Raw genomic sequence first — 21865 nt, 5'->3', positions numbered from 1 at the left:
ATCCTTGTTTTGTGTGTTTTGTTTTACCATATAATTACTACTCGTTACTGATACATGCTATTGTCTCAACAGAAAAAGAGGATGAAGGTGTCGCACCACACTTTACGACACCCATCAAACCACTGATGGTAGAAAAGCACAAGCCAGCGACTCTGGAATGCGTGGTAACCGGAACACCAGCACCGGAAGTGAAATGGTACCGTGGTGAAAAGGAGATCAAACCGAAAAAGGGAACCGAAATTACCCTTGTACCGGAAACTGGGGTGGCCAAACTCACCATCGCTTCGCCAACTCCCGAGGACGCCAAGGTCTACAGGGTCCGAGCGGTGAACAAATTCGGCCGAGCGGAATGCAGGGCAAATCTGCTCATTACCGATTCCGTATTGGTAACGAAACCCGAAGTGATGCACGCTCCGAAAATAACGAAACCCTTGCCAGCTCTGATCGCCGAAAAGGGCGAACCGTTGGTGTTAGCTGCCGATTTCGAAAGCACGCCAAAGGGTGAAGTGAAATGGTACAAAAATGGTACGGAAATAGCCCCGTCGCCTAGACAGAAAATCGAGGTATTCGAGAATACGACTGAACTGACGATAAACGACGTTACGAAAAAGGACAGCGGAAAGTATGAAATACGGGTTCAGAATCAAGCGGGTGAAGCTCGTAGTTCCGGATCCGTGACTGTTACCAAACGACAAGAATCACCGGATGCCGTACAAGCACCGAGATTCATTGAACCCCTCTATCCGAGAATCGTCACTCCGGGAGAAGTCGTTATAATGGAAACGAGAGTCGACTCGTATCCTACTGCATCCTTCCAGTGGTTCCACAATGACCACGCTATCATGGTGAGGAATTTGATCTCACGTCCTATGATTCTTTTTCATTTCAGCAATCTGATCCAGAAATTTTTTCCGCAGTCGTCTCCTGAATTACGAATCGTAACGCAAGACAACCGTTCGATTTTGTTGGTCAAGGAGATCGTGCCGGAATTCGCTGGCTCGTACACATGTCGCGCAGAAAATGTTGCGGGTTCGGTAACGTGCACGGCAAGTGTGAATATCACGGAAGAAACGTGGGAAGAGGCGGTTGAGTTGGTGTCACCGACATTTGTGCGCAAAATGTCACCTGTCAGGGTGATGGACGGCGACAGTGTGAATCTCACATGTGTCGTACAAGGCAAACCAACGCCCAGAGTAGAATGGTTCCACGATAACAAGCCCATTAAAGAAGGAAAAGAGATAACGATTCTCCAGGACACCGAGGGGGTTTGTAGTCTAGCGATTTCCGAAGTATTTCCTGAAGATGCTGGAGAATATACTTGCCAGGCACTCAATCCCGTCGGTGAAGCGGTTTGCACAACTTCGCTAGTCGTGGAAGGTAAGGAGACTTCGCTGAAATGAAAAAGGTTTTTTTTTCTACACGGGCGTGCGATTGATATTCACGAGGTTTCTTTGATTTTTAAGCATACGAATACGTAGCTGATTCCGAAATAGCTTCATCAATCGTAGCGACTTCCCTGATCACTGGGCAGAGTGGCTCCGAAGAGGATCTGTTGTCTCCGAAGGTGAGTGACCCTTCTCTCCACACTTCAGTGCAGAAAATTTAAGACATCTCGATGGAATTTTAGATCAAAAATTCAACATTTTTTTTGATAGATTTGGGAAGATATTCTGGATTCACCGGATTGTCAATATTTTATCACTTATTCACCATAAATTTGAGAATATCTCTGCGTCAAAATATTCGAATTTTTTGGTCTACGAGCAAATCCGAGCTTTGCTGGAGTCAATGCAGCGAGCAGCGTAGCGTTTTGTTGTGAGACGTCACCTCCAGGGCTGAGCAGAGGTGACGCCCCACAACAAACCCCCTCGCCCGTGGCTACCTGACTCCAGCTAAGTTCGGGTTCGCTGGTGAATTGAGAAATTCGAATATTTCGACCCATGCATGGATTGTGACAAACCAAAGTGGGTCTACGACTAAAACCAATCGATGTTTCTTAATTTTTCTTCTCCCAAAAGCGAATAATTGATGATTACTCAATCGACTGCATGAGTGGATGATTTGAGCTTTCAGATTTCGATTCCTGAGCTGATGATACGTGAGATTACCCTTGAAAAACCGAAAAAAAATCGATTTTTGAGCAAACAAAAAATCGATTTTTGGGCCAAAAGTGAAGTAGTTGAAAAATTGATTGTATAACACTTTTCTGACGTATTTCGACCTCAAGAATCCGAATCTGAAAGAAAAATTGACCTATCTCCAAAATTGACAGAGTTATCGCCAATTTTCAGCTTTTTGGGGTCGAGAAAAAAAAATTTATTTTATAGTCTATATTGATGTAATTTGAGCTCAGAAATCCGAATCCGGTAGAAAAATTGATCTATCTACAAAAATGACCGAGTTATCGCCGAAATATCACATTTTTTGGCACAAATTTGAGGATATCTCGAAGGGAAAAAATCGTAGCTCATTTTGGACGATGGATTCGTGTTCCTGAGGTCAAAATACATAAGAATAGTGCTATACGATCAATTTTAAAAAATAAAAATTTTTGGTCAAAATTTGAGATTTTTCCAAGGGGTACCCCTTACGATTTTTTCAAATTTTGACCAAAAATTTTTATTTTTTAAAATTGATCGTATGGCACTTTTCTTATGTATTTTGAGCTCAGGAACACGAATCCGTTGTCCAAAATGAGCTACGATTTTTTCCCTTCGAGATATCCCCATTTTTATGCAAAAAAATGCCTAAAAATGCCGATAACTCGATCAATTTTATAGATAGATCAATTTTTCCTTCAGATTCGGATTTTTGAGCTCAAATTACGTTAACATAGACTAAAAAATAAATTTTTTATTTTCGACCCCAAAAAGCTGAAAATAAGCGATAACTTGGTCAATTTTAGAGATAGGTCAATTTTTCTTCCACATTCGGATTCTTGAGGTCAAAATACGTCAGAAAAGTGTTATACAATCCATTTTTGAACTACTTTACCTTTGGCCCAAAAATCGATTTTTTGTTTGCTGAAAAATCGTTTTTTTTTTGGTTTTTCAAGGGTAATCTCACGTATAATCAGCTCAGGAATCGAAATCTGAAAGCTAAAATCATCTACTCATGCAATCGATCAAGTAATCATTAATTATTCGCTGTTGGGAGCAGAAAAATTAAGACACATCGAGTGGTTTTAGTCGTAGACCCACTTTGCTTCGTCGCATCTATGCATGGAGCGAAATATCCGAATTTCTCAATTCTCCAGCAAACCCGAGCTGAGCTGGAGACCGAGTGGGGCGGACGTTGATTACCATCGACGAAGTTGTGGCTCCAGAACTTTGCCGAACATTATGATATTTACACCGAGACGAGGGTTCGCCGTGAACTCCTATTGGTCGATACACCGTACTTATCCTCGCACACGGATAATATCCCGGCTCGAACGGATAATATCCCGAGCGGTTTGTTGTGAGACGTCACCTCTGCTCAGCCCTGAAGGTGACGTCTCACAACAACGCGCTACGCTGCTCGCTGCGTTAACTCCAGCAAAGCTCGGATTTGCTCGTAGACTGATAAATTCGAATATTTTGACGCAGAGATATTCTTAAATTTATGGTGCAAAAGCGATATAACGGCGAAAACATGGTGAATTTTATAGATAGATCAATTTTTCTTCTAGATTCGGATTCCTGAGATCAAAATACTTCAGAATATTTTCCCAAATCTATCGAAAATTTTTTATAATTTCTCACCCCAAAATCGAAAAAAACGCAAGGGATATTCATTAGGATTTTCACTACTCGATGATTAAAAGTTGAAATATTCTCTTCCATCGGGTTGTCATGGTACTTTCATGTCTCTTGATCCCAGAAATTCCAATTTGAAAGCCAAATTTGGCTTACATTGTCCCACCAAAGTGTATGAAGTAAAACCTTTTTGCTTCCCACCAGGAAACGCCGCTTTCTGATACAGACACAGAAGATTCCGCACCAGAAATCGTGAAAAAACTTCCTCAGTTAATTCCAACCAAAGACGGTGAATTGACGCGGTGAGTTTCGCTATATCGAGGAAAAAAAAATCCATTGGAGTACGAATAAGCAATTATCTATATCTACAGATTGGAGGTTCGAGTGAAAGGAAAGCCCAAGCCTCAAGGAAAGTGGTACAAACAAGGTGTGGAAATAGTTCCGTCTGAGGAATTCCAAATTGAAGAATTCGACGATGGAACATCCGTGTTAACTATAGCCGAAGCTTATCCCGATGACACCGGAGAAATAGTTTTCGAGGCACACAATCCTCTCGGCGTTACAACGACGACCGCTTACCTTTCAGTAGAAGGTATTGCGCTCCGATTTAAATCGTTCAATCTACGTAACTGTTCGATTCATTTTTTGTGTAGTTGTTTTCAGCGTTCACCAAACGGAACATCCGACTGGTATTTCAGCTGCCCTACCCCCTCCTTCTGTTTTTTTTTACCCACATGATACACAACATTTTTATTTAATACATCATACCGTATCATGTGACACACGAATTCGCTCTGATATACGTTTTAGCAAATTTTTGAAACCCCTTGCACAAATTAACGATTTTATTTTGTACAACAGGTATCCTTGGTACCAAAGATTACAGGAAACCGGAATGGGTCACTCACATGGAAGAAATGCAAGAGGCATTACGAGGTAAGAGTGGCATTCAAAATACCGAATTAAGCATGCTTAGTGTGCGAGCATCCGATTTTTCTGCTGACAAGTCGGTCGAAAATACCTTTGCAACGGATGACGGGAAGAATTCTCCGACAACTAGATCGATGTCGGATGAAAAAAAACCTAAGAAATCAACCGGCAAACCGGCCGATCGTGGGGTAGTGAAATCGAAAATCGAAGGTAGTGTAACCGGAGGCGATGACCGTAAAAATCTGCCCGGATGCGCGTCCGGCAGAGCGATCGCTGATAAGGGAAAAATGCGCTCGAAAGATAAGTCTCTCGAAGATAAACGCGTCACAGTTAGGAAGATTACGGAAAAATCGAGAAAGGTTGAGATTTCGACAAGGCACAGAGCAGAGGGAAACAAATCCCCGGATAATCGTGACGCGATTAAATCGTCAGCAAAATCCGTCGGTTCGTTGACGAGAATCGTTAAGCAAAAATCGCCGATAATTCCACCCAAGAGATCGCCGTCACTTCGTAGCGACGATAAAGTTGCGGATACTTCCTCGAAAATTCATCACACGATTTCGAAGGAAGAGTCCGCAGAGCAGGTGATCGAACAGCCATTGAAACGAAAGATCGTTTTAGATTTCAATGAAATACCACCACCCAAGTCTAAAAAGAAACTTCAATTAACCGAACCCTGCGTCATTGAATCGGAATTAAACGAGGATAACAATTTGGGATATTCCGAGAGTCCAACGATGAGTTTTTACTTGTCACCGATCGAGGAAAACAGCGAGGCTTCGACGAGCAGCGGCAGTCAGGGAAAATCGGATTTGAAACAATACCAAGCTACCAAATATAAATTAAGAAACAGAAAACACGAATACTCAGATATAAGAGAAAACTATTCTTACGATGCGAGTCGAAAGTATCACACTTACCCAAGATCGAGAATACCGGTGTTGAAAAAATCGAACGATCGCTACGAAAGGCTTATGGATCCGAGGATGTATCCCCTGGAACCGAGAGAGGTTGATTTCGAGGCATTTCAGCAACTCCATACGGTCGATAGCCAAGAAGAGCTGCAGGAATTTCTGTTACTCGAGAGTGAGTGCAGCGGGAATCTCGGGTTAGCAGGAGATTCGTCGGCTAATGCAATTTTTTACGAGGATACGCACAGCGAGGAGGAAAGAGGGACCATGTCAGGTATTTCCGATGTGAACTAATTGTTTTTCCAATCGCTATGTTCTTAATATCGCATGAACGTGTGTGTGTGTTTTGCTATGATTAGATTACTGACAACGGTGTTACATCAGCCAAGCCACGACCAAGTTCGAATCAAGGTAATAATTGTGGTGGATTTTATTTTTCTGTGATACGATATCCGGATGATTTGCAATGTGGCAAAAAAAATTCTGTTACAGCTTCACAATCTATACCACGATTCATTCAAGAAATCACAACCATTTACGCCAAGGAAGGACATCCCGCAGAATTCGAGTGCACGTATTCGGGAAATCCTGTACCAGGTCAGTAGTAATATCCGACGATCGCTTGCCCGAAACATTAACTGTTAATTTTGAACGTAAAAAAATAAAATTTTACTTCGTTGAAGACGTTGTCTGGTACAAGAACGACAAGCTTATCAGCAACACCGATAACGTGAAGATCCGTCTGAAGGATAATCTGAAAACCTCGTTGACCATCAAGAGGGTAACGCGCGAAGACGATGGAACTTACGTCTGTAAAGCTACCAGCGATATCGGTCTCGCCATCACCAAAGCCATGCTACGTGTCAGCGGTAAGATTGGAAATTGAATTGAAAGGCGATACATTGATTGCTGAAAATTTTCGAACACTTACCCTTACAGATGGCGATGGAGCTCCGATGGAGTTCGATGAAGAGGAGGTGCCCGAAGAGAAACCGGAGGAAAAGAAGAAGAAACCTGAAAAGAAGAAGAAGCACGACATCAAAAAGGCCCATTCGACGAGAGAAAGAAATAAAACAGAGCGCGTTAAAATCGATTCGACAACCGTCGTCGAAGAAACTGGTGTACCAAAATCACAGCCGGAAGACAAGTAAGTAGAATTGATTCATCAGAGTCGAGAATCGTTTGAAATTTCATACGCTCTAATAATTTTATCCACCTTGCAGAACGATCGTCGATATTCAGGAGACGCAAATACTCGAGAGTACTGAAATAATCGAAGAGGACATGCGACAGGTAATGTTGTACATATTTTCAAAATTCTTCAGGAATGTGGATGATAATTATTTTACTCAGGTATCCCAGGCGACGAGGATAATTCCTATCCAAGAGCCGGTGTTGACCGAAGCTACCGCGTCTCTGAGAAAGATTGACGAGAAGCAAAAGAAGATTCCAACGAGACCGGGTGATCGGGCGCGCGAGATAATCGAAGACCGAGAGGGTGTGGTGATCTCAGAAGTGACGACCACGGAAACGGTCCAGGAATTCGTTTCGAAACCGACGGAGGAGCGACCCAGAAGAAAGAAATCGAAGCCCGACAAAAAACAGACTACCGTCGAAAGGTACGACGTGAGCGAAGTAAGGGTCGAACAAGTTATCGAGGAACAAATGGAAGAGATAGCGAGAGAAGTTGAGGAATTAATGGACGTTTTACACGCGACGGAATTCGGCCCCGGCGAATCACCCCTCAGAGAACTGGCGACCATCGGCTATTTGGTTCGCCAAGGAGTTTCGGTCAATGAAATAAACGAGAGTTTGTATCAGACGGACAAATTCCCGGCGTTGAGAACACCCGACGCACAAAGTGCGCTGGTTCAGCTGGTAGAACGTGAAGGACACGGGCCTCTGATCACTCAGGTACTCACGGAGGAAACCACAACCGACGAGAGCATCGTCGCTGCGACGGTTGGTTTCCGCGCATTCATGCGAATGGTTGAATTGCAACATGCCACGGTCGAAGAGGTCATCACTCACTTCGCCCCCGAAGACTTCCGCACGCACGCTTGGGAGGTAACGGAGGCCTCCGAGGTAAAGTGACGATAGTCTCGGGAAAATTACGAAATAAAATTAATCGTTCAATTTTTTTCATCTGAAATTTTACAACCAGGTTATCTCGGAGCAGCATTTCACGCACACGGTAGACGTCGTGGAAACACAGAACGTGTATCAAAGGGGTGAGTTAGAACTGTGTGGTGTGCCGCAAAAATAAAATAAAAAAATAAATGATAACGTGTTTCGACTTCGGTCGAAATTAAAGAATGCTTAAATTTTTGAATGATCATTACTCAGTGTGAGCTTAACACGATACGCTTTAAATCGAGCTTGCGTGGCTGGTGTTTTGTACATATTATAAATACATTTTTCATCTTAATTATATAAGTTTTGTAAATATTATAATTCCTAACTTAACTCCTAGTGTTTAAGCTTGATTTTTTTTTTTCTCGTGTTGTTGTAATATTATATAGTGCAAGCTGATTGTTTGTTTAATGAAATAAATTAAACTCGTCAATTGACATGTATTGATTCAATACGGTCTCCCCAAATATTTTCTTCTAATTATTTCCAGAAAGCAGACGTACGGAAGAGAAGAAGGTGGTAAAAATTCATGACGTCCAGGAGATTAAAGGTTTGGGGATCAATTTTACTAATTTATCGCATGCGATAGTTTATATATTCTTATTATACTAATTATATATGAAGAACCATCTTACTACGGGTTTACAAACTAGTATCATTCCACGTATTTATACCTAATAGATTCTATCCCCTCGGAAAAATGGCGATGAAACCTGTACCGCCAAAAAGCAATCTGCTTTTCCGAGTTTTTATTTCCGTTCATTAATTATTCTGTGATCAGTTGTGGATGAAAAGTATTTTGACATTCAAATATTTAGAATTAACAGCTACGTGGTAGAGTAGCTATTTTTTAAATCGATGAAACCAGTCTTGGAGTTTTTCAAAGATCGTTGAAAGTCTGTAAAAGTCACAGATACGAATCCAAAATCAAAAGGGGGAGAAAAGTAGAAAAAAAAAAAAAAAAACTGTGATAATTTATCGCATGCACCGTACTATTATACTTCAATTATAGTTGTTTTTATATATACTTTCAGATGCATGAAGCTTTGTACGAATTGTTTTGGCTGGTTTTCAGCTTATGCCGCTATGCTTCCATTACGCAATTATATATATCTTGAGAGAAAAAAGTTGTTGTCTTTCTTAATTAATATTATAATTTTTTTTTTCAATTTTATTTTCTAAAATTGTCAGAGTATCTTCGTCCTTTTACATATATACAATATACATATAGCGTCAATGCAAACGTCGATATACGTGTGCTTACATCGCTTCGCAACGCTGCAGATGTTTTTTACAGTGTAAGTACGACGATTATCGCTTTATATGATTTTTTTCAATGTGAATAATATTTTGAATCTTTTATTTTTCGTAATAACAGAATATATTTTTCCAAATCAATGGTGAAAAAAATTTACTCGTTCAAATTTTTCGTATCCCGAAGCGTTTTTGATGATTTTCCGTGTTGAAATAAAACAGAATTTGAAAAATTTATGTCCTCACGCAGGCTTTACATGTTCATTTGTATGAATGTTGAATTAAAATTGAAACGATTCCTCGTCCAAAAGTGTATCATCCATTAATAATCCTTGTGGCGTGGATTATCAATGTAGCAGCAAAAGAAATGATGAATATCTGATATTTTATGTGAAATTTGTCTATGCACATGCAACTGGTTTGACTTCTTGTACTCATTCATTGTGCAAGTCACACTTATACCTACACTCCTACACTCACATCGGATGCTTGAATGCATGCCACTTGTTCCACACAAAAACCAGATTCTACTCGTAAGGTTACCATGTAAGTGAAAAAAAAAACCCAAGTAAAAATCGAAAAAAACAAAAATAAAATGAAAAATGCCGTACCTGACTCGACCATCGCGAAGCGATCGAATTTTCTCCTTGCGGGATTCTCGGTTGAAATTACATTGAGTTTCGGACATTGTGGTTCGTTGGTGAAAAGCATGGTAATCTCAGAAAATGGATAACACCATCACTGTACACTGACACCGTCCACCCGTGTCTACCTATGTTCGTGACGTTTGTTTCTTTTTTATTTGTTCCTATTTTAAAAATTTCTAGGTGTTCGTTTTTGTAGCACGATATTTTAGTAGAGAGTTCATGTTATCAAATGCATACATTGGCACACTGTTATTCGTCGCATGAGCTGAGGTGAAATGAAGTGACAGATATACAAGCGATCATACCATATGATACACGAAACAACAAATATATCTGACACGAGAATTCTCACATACTTTCCACAGAATACGAGGACACTCAGCAGGCACACACAACACTGCACAAGCGTAAAGATAAGAAACCGAAGGAACGGGATCAATTACAAATCGAAGACACAACGTCGAAGGATAGGGAGGAGGGGGTTGAGATTGTAGAATTGTACACGGACGAACAGGAGCAGAATTTACAGAAAGTACATGAAGAAAAACCGGAAGAAACTCACCGAACGGAAAAAGATACTCGAAGCAAGCAGACGCGTAGGGTACAGAAAAATAAACGTGCGGAAAAAGATGACGCTGATGAAATCATCACCGTTGAAACGTCCGAAAAAATTGTAAAAGCGTTGAAACCGCGACGTCCGAACATCGGTGAGGATCAAGTAGAGTTCGAGGAAATCGACGAACTGGTCGTTGTTACGGACAAGGCACTGCCAAGTCTCGTACTCAACGTTCCCAGTCAACAACACGAGATAGTAGGTCTGAACAGAACCACCGAACAGGCGGGTGGTAAACCAAATTCTGAAACGGCGGTGATCACCTTAGATACCGTGAACGCGATCACGGAACAATATGTTCCGACGCAAGAACAAGAGATCGATGAGGTCGCTAAAATTGTGCCGTCCACGCGAAAGGCTTCGGTTTCGATTTTCGAATTGGAACCGTATTCCGTTTATGAAACCAACGTTCAAACGGCAACGGGTGAACTCGCGGATGCCGCGAAACCGTTATCGTACGAAGCGAAACCGGCTTTCGTTCATTCGGAAGGTTTGATCGTAAGTGAAACCGTAGTGGATACGACTACCAAAGATTTCTCTGTAAAACCTGATAGTGGGCGAACTGCGGAAAGTACATTGACGATGCTCGAGGCAACGGAAATTCGCGAGACGACTGTGAACCAAAGTGAAGTACCGACGACTGACTTTGTCCTACCCCAGTCGGCCAAGGCCGAGGATACGTTCCTCTCGCAGCAAGGTTTGTCCGTTTACGAAGTCAACGAAGGGTTGGCTGAAGACAAACTTGAACCATTGAAGACCATGCCCGTTAAACCGAGGGTCAATATATCCTCTTCGGAATCTCTGATGATCGAGGAAGTCCACGCCGAGGATAAGCCTGGAAAATATTACCCCGAATTATTCGTTCCAACGGAAGTGGCAACGGAAACCGTGATATCCCAGCAGCAAAGAGTCACCGAAGAAATGCACGCACCGGAAAAAGAGGGTACTTACACCCCGGGGAGATTACCACCGAGTCAACAAGCTCGGATTGCAGTTTCTACCGGCGAAACCGCTGTGACAGAAGAGCAACCGGTTCAGGAAAGTGAGGGTATTTATTCGCCGGATCGACCTGCAGATTCTTACAACGCTAAACCGAATGTGAGTCTGCTCGAAAGTATCACCGTTTCAACCACCGATTCTCAAGATCAAGAGACCACTCTGACTATCGAGGAAGAGAAGAACGTCACCGCTGAAGTGAATCTAGTTGAGCAGGCGTCAGTCGTTACATCGGAAACGATAACTTCCGAAAGAGAGCACGAGTTGATGTCTGACGAGAAGCCGGTGGCAAAATCAGCGGAAGCAACGTTCCTTCCTTTGGAAATAAGTTCGGTATCGACGCTGATGATACAAGAGTCAGAGGGGGAGTATAGTCCAGAAAAACGACCAACAACTGCATTGGCTGAGACTTCGATACGCGAAAAAGAGCATGTCGAAGTATCAGAGGTACAGGCGGCTGACTTCCCCTCCGATTTTACCGATACTTTGAAATATGTCACCGAGAACACCGTGACCATGGTACATTTCTCCGAAGCTAGAATGGACGAAGAGACTATGATTCATGAACAGGAGAGCGATATGAAAGCGATAGTAAAACCGGCTGAATTCATTGTAGAATCATCGTACAATCCTGTGAAGAGCGTCGAGGTATTCGAGAACACGTCTGTTGAAAAAGAGGGTGAATTGAGAGTTCACGAATTGCCCGAGTCCCACAAAGGTAAGACCGTGACTGATCATACGGTGCAATCCCTCCTCGTAGAGGAAACACAATCCGAGGATAATTTAGGGGAGATTCCGATACATATCCACGAAACCGGAACAGCTAAAGTTAATCAGACGAATTTGAAGGAGACCGTAATCACTGATGAAACTATCGCAGGTGAGGGAGTAGCACCTATTGCCGAACACAAGACACCAGACAAAAAAATCGCCGGAGTAACATTCGACGAAATAGTTAGCGTGGAAACTTCAGAAGTTGTAACTATTGAGAATGAAGTGGAAGGCTCCAAGCCCTTGGAAGGTAAGGGAGCATTCGCGAGTACGGAATTCTCGACACAAATTGCTGCCACGCAAGAGGAAGTAAGAACAGAGTCACCCACGGGTGAAATTACTATTACATCTCCCGCGAAAGGGAACGCGATATTATCTCAACTCCCTTGGGAAAGCGCGACTGTTGAACTTCAACAACTTGCCGAGAGTGAGGGTGTTTACAACAAAGACGTTAAACCGGATCAGAAGACCGCGAATGTAGAACTCTCCGAAGCAATGTCCGGCGCTAGCGTGACCGAGGTGATACCTCAGGATGCGGAAAATTTGTACGCTCCCGATTCTAAGCCCCAAGGTTTCACCGCTCAACCCTCTGTGCTTGGGTACACGATTGCCACAAAAATGGAGGTAACGGTTGAGCAGAGCACAGAAAAAATATCGAGTGAACAACCCGTGGCGAAAATAGCGAACAAAAACCAGGAAGTCTTCGATGAACTGATTGTCACCGAAACCAATATTGGAGAAGGAGAAAAGCCAAGGGATGAAGACGTTAGACCAATCGCGCAAACAGCTGACGTTAACGTAACAACGAGGGAAAATGCTACGACTACGGAAGTGCTCTCTCAACTCAATGAAACTGTTTTACAAGCGGACGAACATCCCGCCGAACGTAAAGTTAACGTCAATCTCGTTTCTGGGCACGAAGTCGCTCAGACCGAAGAGACAATTATTTCTAGTAGCATCGATGAGTTTAAGAAAACTGCGACCAAGCTCGAAAGCGCTACACAAAAACAAGACGGATTGGAAATTGTTCAACACACCGAAGTAGCACTCTCTGAAAAAGAGGGACCATTGTCCGTTGACAGTAGACCACATTCTAGGCAAGCTGATGTCACTTTCCAAGAAGGCGAAGGGGTCAATGTCACCTTGACTCATCCTGAGGATAAAGAAGGTACGCTTCCAGAAGACACTCAACCTCGTTCGGCAGAAGCAACAGTTGGCTTCGAAGTTCAAGGAGTGGCGTCAAAATCCGAGATCGTATCTGATACCGGACTCGTTGATATGCTCAGTGAACTGCCGAAAGATGCTAAGGCAACCAGAACGGTGTTACCGTACGAAACTATAATCGCGGAGCAAGTAGACACGCGTGAAACGGAAGCACCCTTCTCCGAGATCCTTCCGGCTGACAGAACGGCTAATCTTGAATTTGAATATGGGGAAGGATTGGTCGTAACATCGGTGATCAGTGATGACAATACGAACACTCTTGTGCATCAAGAGAAGCCAAAAGATCAATTGGCTGCCTTTGACATCACGGGACACACGGTCGCTCAGGTGGCAGAGACAATCGTGGAAGACCACACGGATAAGTTTGTGAAAGAAGTGGCGGAGAAGGCAACTGCTAGCTTGGATCACATCAAGTTGCACAGTCTGATTACTTCTGAAACATCGACGAGTGAGTTGGAACAAGCACTAGCGGAGTTTGTCAAACCGGATGAAAAAATACCTACCATCGAATTTGAAGAAGGCATTAGCGTTACGGTGGTGGAAACACTCGCCGAAGACAAGGAGCAGGAGTATGTGGGACAAATCAAAATTGAAGGCCAACAAGCTCAGCCTAAGTATGACGCACATAAAATTGCAGAGTCAATTGAAATCATACCCGATACACACTATGGTGATTTGGTAGACAAAAAACCACAACTGGCGTCAGCGAGTGAGCAACACCTTCCGTTTGAAAGCGTGGTCCAAACTGTTGCGGTGGCATCCGAAAAAGAAACAGAATTCTTTGATAAACCAATAACTGTGTCAAGTTCTGCAAGCATTTCTATCAATGAGATTAATAATGTCACCGTTACAGAAGTTGTCGCTGAAGACAGGGAGAGCATTCTGAACACTTCCGCGAAGCCTGATGAACGAGTCGCTTCCATTGCTAATATGTCCGGACATATGATCGCCGAAAAATCTCAAATCATTGCCGATGATAATACCGGTGAGCTAGAACATCTGCAAACAATTACAGCTTCGGCAATCCGCAGCCAAATAGAACTGGAAGGTGTATTGCAGTCAGAAATACTACCAAATGAATTGGAAGCACCCTTGGATACAGATAAGAAACCGTTCCAAGCTACTGCTGACGTTAATCTAGTGGAAGAACAGAGTATTGTAGTGACGTCTGTCATTTCGGATGACAAGGAGGTTCAGTATTCTCCGAAAGATCTTCCCGAAACCAAAACAGCAGAGAAGATTCTAGTCGATGCTCACAAAGTAGCACAAACAACGGAGCATGTCGTTGATTCTAGCGTAGAGGTATTATCCGAAGATCAACCCGTAACTTCAGCTGCTGTACCACATCAGATACCATTCAACACGGTACTTCAGTCACAACCAATAGTTCAGGACAAAGAAAGTGAACTATTGCCAGACGCAAAACCTGAGAACAGGATCGCGAATGTTAACTATGAGGTCACCAAGACATTCGGAGTGTCTGAGGTGACGTTGGGTGATAAGGAAACGAATTACGTATCCGAACCGCAACCGTTCGATCACGTCGCTCTATACAACATCAATGAAACCCACGAAATCGCTGAAACTAGTATTGTGGAGGTTGAAGATTCCATTGAAAGCGTTGAGACCCAGAAACCAGAAACAAAAGTTGCCTCGTCCACCCAGGAAGTGTACGAAGGAGTGGTCGTGACCGAAGGTATCGCACAAGATCAGGAAAAGCCATTCACGGGTAAATTTGTACCGGAAACAAGGGACGTCAATGTCACTATAACAGAGGGTAAGCGTGTCTCTACCGTTACTGAGACTTTGGTCGATGAGAAAGAGACCAATTTATTAAACGTCCAAAGACCCAGTGATCAGTCGGCAAGACGCGAAATAGTCACAGGTCATGAGGTTGCTGAGAATACCGAAGTGATAACGAATGTTAGCGTAGGTGAAATTCCAGACCATAAAGCAACGTCAGTTAAAGCTCAAGTTGGTCAAAAACCATTCGAGGCACCGATATTAACCGAAGAAGTACTCGGTGAACGAGAAATTGAAAGAATTGAGTTGAAACCGCATACTGGTCAGGCTCATGTGGCACTGAACGAAGAACAGTCTCTTATCGTTACAGAAACTGAAACTCAAGATATCGAATCCGAACTAACAACTTCTGTTAAGCCTCGAGAAGAGGTGGCAAAATATTCGTACAAGGGTAAAAAAGTTGCAGAACAGTCAGAGATCATTCCGCGAGAAGGTATTGAAAATATCTTACCTCTGAAATCGGTGACAGTCAACGCCAAGCAAGTTCAAACGACACTGGACAGTTTGAATGTGTCAGAGGCAGTGCCTGAGGAAATCAGCAAAGATTTCCAGGGCAAGGTGGTTCCTGACATCGAGGCGCGTGGCAATGTCACATTCGTTGAAGGTCATAGCATATCTGTAACACAAATCATTGCTGATGATAAAGAGGGAAAAGTTGAAACTAGCGAATACAAGAGCAATGTTGCTGGTGTTAATATCAACCAATTCGGTAAGGATGTTGCTCAAAAGACCGAAATATTTATCGATCAAAATATAGGATTCATGAAAGAGTTCGACGCCGACAAAGCTGCTGCTAAATTCACTCAAGATGTATTCGAACCGATTGTTATTGAAGAAATCCCTGTAGGAGAAGGTGAAAAATTACTTGACGTTACGATAAAGGGTGACGCTAAAACGATATCACCTTCATTTGAAGAAGGTCACAGTGTTACTGTGACCGAAACCACGTTCAGTGAAAGGGAAGCTGTTCTTAAGGACGCGGAAACGATCGACTCCAAACATGCAACAACGACCATCACGACGGAACATGGCTCCGTACAGACGACGGTAATTGAATCCCAGCTCGAAGTTGAAAAACAAGTAACTAGTCCTGAAATGAAAACTCAAACAGCGGCTCTTGGACAGGAACCATTCGAAAGTATATCAGTAACTGAGAACTTGGTCGAGGAAAGCGAGAAACCATTCCATGGTGCATTCGTGCCAGATACTCAAAAAGTCACGATAGATGTTCAGTCAGTGAAATCTTTGCAGATTTCAGAAATCGTAACTGAAGATAAAGAACGTAATCTGGATGAAATTGTGAATTATCCAGAAGGTAAAGCACATCCACAGTTCACTACTTTTGAAAGCGTTCAAAGTTCCGAAATTGAGACAATACAGAATGTCGGAGAGGTTGATACGACGAAACGCAGATCGTCACAAGCAACACTAATCCAGAATACATTTGAATCGATGATAAACACAGAAACAACTGTGATTGAAAGTGAGGAAATCTTCCGCGATCAGCCCAGACCTGAACATCATCGGGGGAAACCCGAGTTGGAAAGTTTGAGTTCGGTTAACGTCAGTCATGTACTCACGAATGAAATGGAATCCGAATTGTCTCAGCCCGAAATTCCTCAAGCAAAGACAGCCAAGCCCAACCTGTCCGGTAGAGATGTAGCTCTGACATCCGAAGTTTTAACATCAATTCAAACAAACGAGTTTGTTAGTCCGGAAAAAATAGACCAACAGAAGGGCCACCCGGTGATAGAAGAATTAACATCTGTAAACGTCAGTGAAACTGTTTCAAATGAGACCGAAGAAATTTTACAAAGTTCTTCAACTGTCAAAAGTCAGACGGCAACTCCCAATTTAACTGGTAGAGAAGTTGCCGAGACCACTCAGATTTCAACATCCACGAACGCAGAGGACCTAATCGCGCCCGAATCACTGAAAACTGAAAAAGGTACACCGAAAATGGAAGAACTGACATCAGTGACGGTTCTGAACATCGTAACGAATGAAACAGAAGAGACACTTGATGTGTCCGAGATTCCGGATATGCGAAAAGCATCACCCAATGTTTTAGGTAGAGAAATAGCGGAGATAATACAAGTCGGAACTATCGATAGCACAGAAGATTTCATAAGACCGACACCAGTTAAAAATGAGAAGGGAGAGCCACAACTGGATGAGCTAGTGGCAGTAACGATTTCGGAAGTGTTCTCCAATGAAAATGAGAATGTTTTCTCATCCTCAGAAACACCTATCGGGAGGAAAGCATTGCCTAATTTGTGCGGGAGAGAAGTGGCCGAAACAAGCCAAGTCCTTACAATGGCGAATACTGAAGAATTTATTGAAGAAAAAACACCCAGCCAACAAAGAGGGCAGCCGAAATTAGAAGAATTTTCATCATTGTCGATTTCGGAAATTGTACACAACGAAAGTGAGACTATCTTCGAAACGGTAGTAAGAACCGAAGAACAGAAGGCTGTCACACTTTTACCAAGTCGCGAAGCTACGCAAACGACTGTTATTTTAACATCGGCGGAAACCGAAAATTTAATTGAAACACAAAGACCAGAAAGCAGAAGCATCGTTCCCGAACGGATTCCGTTTGAGAGTTTGCAACAAATTCAGCCGATCTTAGGTGACAGTGAGAGCAGACTAATCGTCGATGAACAAAAGCCGTTCACCAAAGCAAATGTGAGCTTTAAAACTGAAGAGAGTATAATAGTAACTCAGGTAACAGCGGATGAGACCGAATCCGGAGAAGTTATAAAAGGGGTTGCCAAAGAAGTGAATGCTACGCCTGATATTATTCGACGAGAGGTTGCAGTGAAATCTGAAATTTTACCGGAAACTATAGTATCAGAATTTACTTCGGAAAAACCTTCGCCGAAAAATGCGAAAACAGTAGAGGATGAAAATTATGGAATCGTAGTAACCGAGCTACAATCAACTGGCGAAATTGAATCCGAACTTCTAAAATCCGTAAAACCTTCGGCAAAAACAGTTGTTGTTTCGTTTGAAGCCGATCATCTGGAAAAAGTAATAGGTGAGTGTAAACGTAACGGTGAATGGAATCCCTATATCGATGACGAGACGATACGCATTGCCAGGTGACAGAAACAAATTGACCGATGACGAAATTCTGAACGCGAAACATGATCATATTGATCAATTTGTAGTCGAACTCCCTTTGCCATAGTAATTAAGAATAACAAATAACAAAAAAATGCGAAGAGTAGGATGAGCAATGAATCATTCAAGGTAAGTATACCAACAGGTTGGGTTAGCATGCAAGCCGTATGAGCGGACTGGGGCTGCGTAAAAATCACACACAATCACACACACACCAACACACAATACTACACAATACAAACACGAGGTGTAAGCGTGAAAGTTGAAGTACAAGATCAACTCGCAAAATAAATTCAAAACTATGTATATGAGTGACAAGATCTTGTAGTTATCCTGAAACGTAGAAACGATTATGATCTGTGATAATAGAACTTCCAAATGCTAGAATCGCAATAAGTATTTATCATTATGTCTGAATCAATGGTGAGAAGGTCGAAAATGTAAGATTGAATCTGATCGGAGTCTGTTGTTGATATTGGCCGTAGAGCTGTTGAAATGCCTTTGAACTTGTAACAAAACTGCACGCAAATACCGAGTAGAAGTCAAACCACAGAAAAAACGTTGACACACACGATACAAAACTCAAGCAACACTATTCTATACCTTTTCAGAAACAACAGAAGCACGAGCGAAACAACACAGAACAAAATTCACACAACACACATTCAAACACGAACAACCCGAAACAGCCTCAGAAACTAACGTCGAATCTGAAACAGAGGTAACCGAAGAATATACCACAAGATTCACGCGAGAGAGCGGAGAAGACGAAACAGCTGCAGTAAAGACGAAAAAGACGACCATACGCAAGAAAAAACCAGCTGCTAATGAAGAAGACAAGGCAGTTGTAATCGAAGAAGTGATAGACAACATAACGTCCTCTTTACCAACTATTCCGAAGAAGCAGTTTATGTCAATCGAAGAAGTGACAAATACTGAAAATATTGAAGAAATAAAGCCGAGCAGCGTTGAGGAAGCTGAGGAAACCGAAGATAGACGTGTCGAACCTGTAAAGTTCGAAGAAACGACGGAAATGATTCCTGAGCCGAAACCCGAACGACCTACCGAAACTGAGGAGGTACGAGAACAAGTCACGGTGACTGAGGAGATAACGCACGAAGGCAAGCCCAAGAAGATCGTGAAGAAGCGCATCGTTCGCAGGAAGGGCAAGAAGCAACAGGTCACCGAAGAAGAGACGGTTGAAGAAGAGGGCAAGGCTCCAGTTACGACTGTGACTGAAAAACCTGTCGAGGAAATACAGTTCGAAGAAATCACCGATCTGATTCCTGAGCCGAAACCCGAACGACCTACCGAAACTGAGGAGGTACGAGAACAAGTCACGGTGACTGAGGAGATAACGCACGAAGGCAAGCCCAAAAAGATCGTGGAGAAGCGCATCGTTCGCAGGAAGGGCAAGAAGCAACAGGTCACCGAGGAAAAGACGGTTGAAGAAGAGGGCAAGGCTCCAGTTACGACTGTGACTGAAAAACCTGTCGAGGAAATACAGTTCGAAGAAATCACCGATCTGATTCCTGAGCCGAAACCCGAACGACCTACCGAAACTGAGGAGGTACGAGAACAAGTCACGGTGACTGAGGAGATAACGCACGAAGGCAAGCCCAAAAAGATCGTGAAGAAGCGCATCGTTCGCAGGAAGGGCAAGAAGCAACAGGTCACCGAGGAAGAGACGGTTGAAGAAGAGGGCAAGGCTCCAGTTACGACTGTGACTGAAAAACCTGTCGAGGAAATACAGTTCGAAGAAATCACCGATCTGGTTCCTGAGCCGAAACCCGAACGACCTACCGAAACTGAGGAGGTACGAGAACAAGTCACGGTGACTGAGGAGATAACGCACGAAGGCAAGCCCAAAAAGATCGTGAAGAAGCGCATCGTTCGCAGGAAGGGCAAGAAGCAACAGGTCACCGAGGAAGAGACGGTTGAAGAAGAGGGCAAGGCTCCAGTTACGACTGTGACTGAAAAACCTGTCGAGGAAATACAGTTCGAAGAAATCACCGATCTGATTCCTGAGCCGAAACCCGAACGACCTACCGAAACTGAGGAGGTACGAGAACAAGTCACGGTGACTGAGGAGATAACGCACGAAGGCAAGCCCAAAAAGATCGTGAAGAAGCGCATCGTTCGCAGGAAGGGCAAGAAGCAACAGGTCACCGAGGAAGAGACGGTTGAAGAAGAGGGCAAGGCTCCAGTTACGACTGTGACTGAAAAACCTGTCGAGGAAATACAGTTCGAAAAAATCACCGATCTGATTCCTGAGCCGAAACCCGAACGACCTACCGAAACTGAGGAGGTACGAGAACAAGTCACGGTGACTGAGGAGATAACGCACGAAGGCAAGCCCAAAAAGATCGTGAAGAAGCGCATCGTTCGCAGGAAGGGCAAGAAGCAACAGGTCACCGAGGAAGAGACGGTTGAAGAAGAGGGCAAGGCTCCAGTTACGACTGTAACTGAAAAACCTGTCGAGGAAATACAGTTCGAAGAAATTACCGATCTGATTCCTGAGCCGAAACCCGAACGACCTACCGAAACTGAGGAGGTACGAGAACAAGTCACGGTGACTGAGGAGATAACGCACGAAGGCAAGCCCAAAAAGATCGTGAAGAAGCGCATCGTTCGCAGGAAGGGCAAGAAGCAACAGGTCACCGAGGAAGAGACGGTTGAAGAAGAGGGCAAGGCTCCAGTTACGACTGTGACTGAAAAACCTGTCGAGGAAATACAGTTCGAAGAAATCACCGATCTGATTCCTGAGCCGAAACCCGAACGACCTACCGAAACTGAGGAGGTACGAGAACAAGTCACGGTGACTGAGGAGATAACGCACGAAGGCAAGCCCAAAAAGATCGTGAAGAAGCGCATCGTTCGCAGGAAGGGCAAGAAGCAACAGGTCACCGAGGAAGAGACGGTTGAAGAAGAGGGCAAGGCTCCAGTTACGACTGTGACTGAAAAACCTGTCGAGGAAATACAGTTCGAAGAAATAACCGATCTGATTCCTGAGCCGCAACCCGAACGACCTACCGAAACTGAGGAGGTACGAGAACAAGTCACGGTGACTGAGGAGATAACGCACGAAGGCAAGCCCAAAAAGATCGTGAAGAAGCGCATCGTTCGCAGGAAGGGCAAGAAGCAACAGGTCACCGAGGAAGAGACGGTTGAAGAAGAGGGCAAGGCTCCAGTTACGACTGTGACTGAAAAACCTGTCGAGGAAATACAGTTCGAAGAAATCACCGATCTGATTCCTGAGCCGAAACCCGAACGACCTACCGAAACTGAGGAGGTACGAGAACAAGTCACGGTGACTGAGGAGATAACGCACGAAGGCAAGCCCAAAAAGATCGTGAAGAAGCGCATCGTTCGCAGGAAGGGCAAGAAGCAACAGGTCACCGAGGAAGAGACGGTTGAAGAAGAGGGCAAGGCTCCAGTTACGACTGTGACTGAAAAACCTGTCGAGGAAATACAGTTCGAAGAAATTACCGATCTGATTCCTGAGCCGAAACCCGAACGACCTACCGAAACTGAGGAGGTACGAGAACAAGTCACGGTGACTGAGGAGATAACGCACGAAGGCAAGCCCAAAAAGATCGTGAAGAAGCGCATCGTTCGCAGGAAGGGCAAGAAGCAACAGGTCACCGAGGAAGAGACGGTTGAAGAAGAGGGCAAGGCTCCAGTTACGACTGTGACTGAAAAACCTGTCGAGGAAATACA

At 43.5% G+C, this 21865-nt stretch overlaps 1 protein-coding gene across 3 annotated transcripts in view; it reads left to right on the top strand.

The window, feature by feature from the left end:
* LOC105687949 (titin) overlaps positions 1-21865 on the top strand; it is a 61000-nt gene that overhangs the window by 9163 nt on the left and 29972 nt on the right. For 2 of the 3 annotated variants that reach the window (XM_048659763.1, XM_048659762.1), the window contains 14 exons: positions 73-845; positions 918-1377; positions 1464-1564; positions 3942-4039; positions 4109-4329; positions 4599-4673; positions 6071-6175; positions 6262-6447; positions 6518-6725; positions 6802-6871; positions 6932-7663; positions 7743-7809; positions 8202-8261; positions 9978-18059. In XM_048659763.1, the coding sequence (XP_048515720.1) occupies positions 73-845; positions 918-1377; positions 1464-1564; positions 3942-4039; positions 4109-4329; positions 4599-4673; positions 6071-6175; positions 6262-6447; positions 6518-6725; positions 6802-6871; positions 6932-7663; positions 7743-7809; positions 8202-8261; positions 9978-18059 (11238 nt within the window). The remainder of the gene's footprint in view (positions 1-72; positions 846-917; positions 1378-1463; positions 1565-3941; positions 4040-4108; positions 4330-4598; positions 4674-6070; positions 6176-6261; positions 6448-6517; positions 6726-6801; positions 6872-6931; positions 7664-7742; positions 7810-8201; positions 8262-9977; positions 18060-21865) is intronic. The other variant, XM_048659764.1, reaches the window with a different exon arrangement.

This window comes from Athalia rosae, chromosome 8 (assembly GCF_917208135.1).
Source record: "Athalia rosae chromosome 8, iyAthRosa1.1, whole genome shotgun sequence".
In the NCBI taxonomy this organism is placed as follows: Eukaryota; Metazoa; Arthropoda; class Insecta; order Hymenoptera; family Athaliidae; genus Athalia; species Athalia rosae.
The sequence above is the reverse complement of the archived record's forward strand: the minus strand, read 5'-3'. Positions and strand labels throughout refer to the sequence as shown.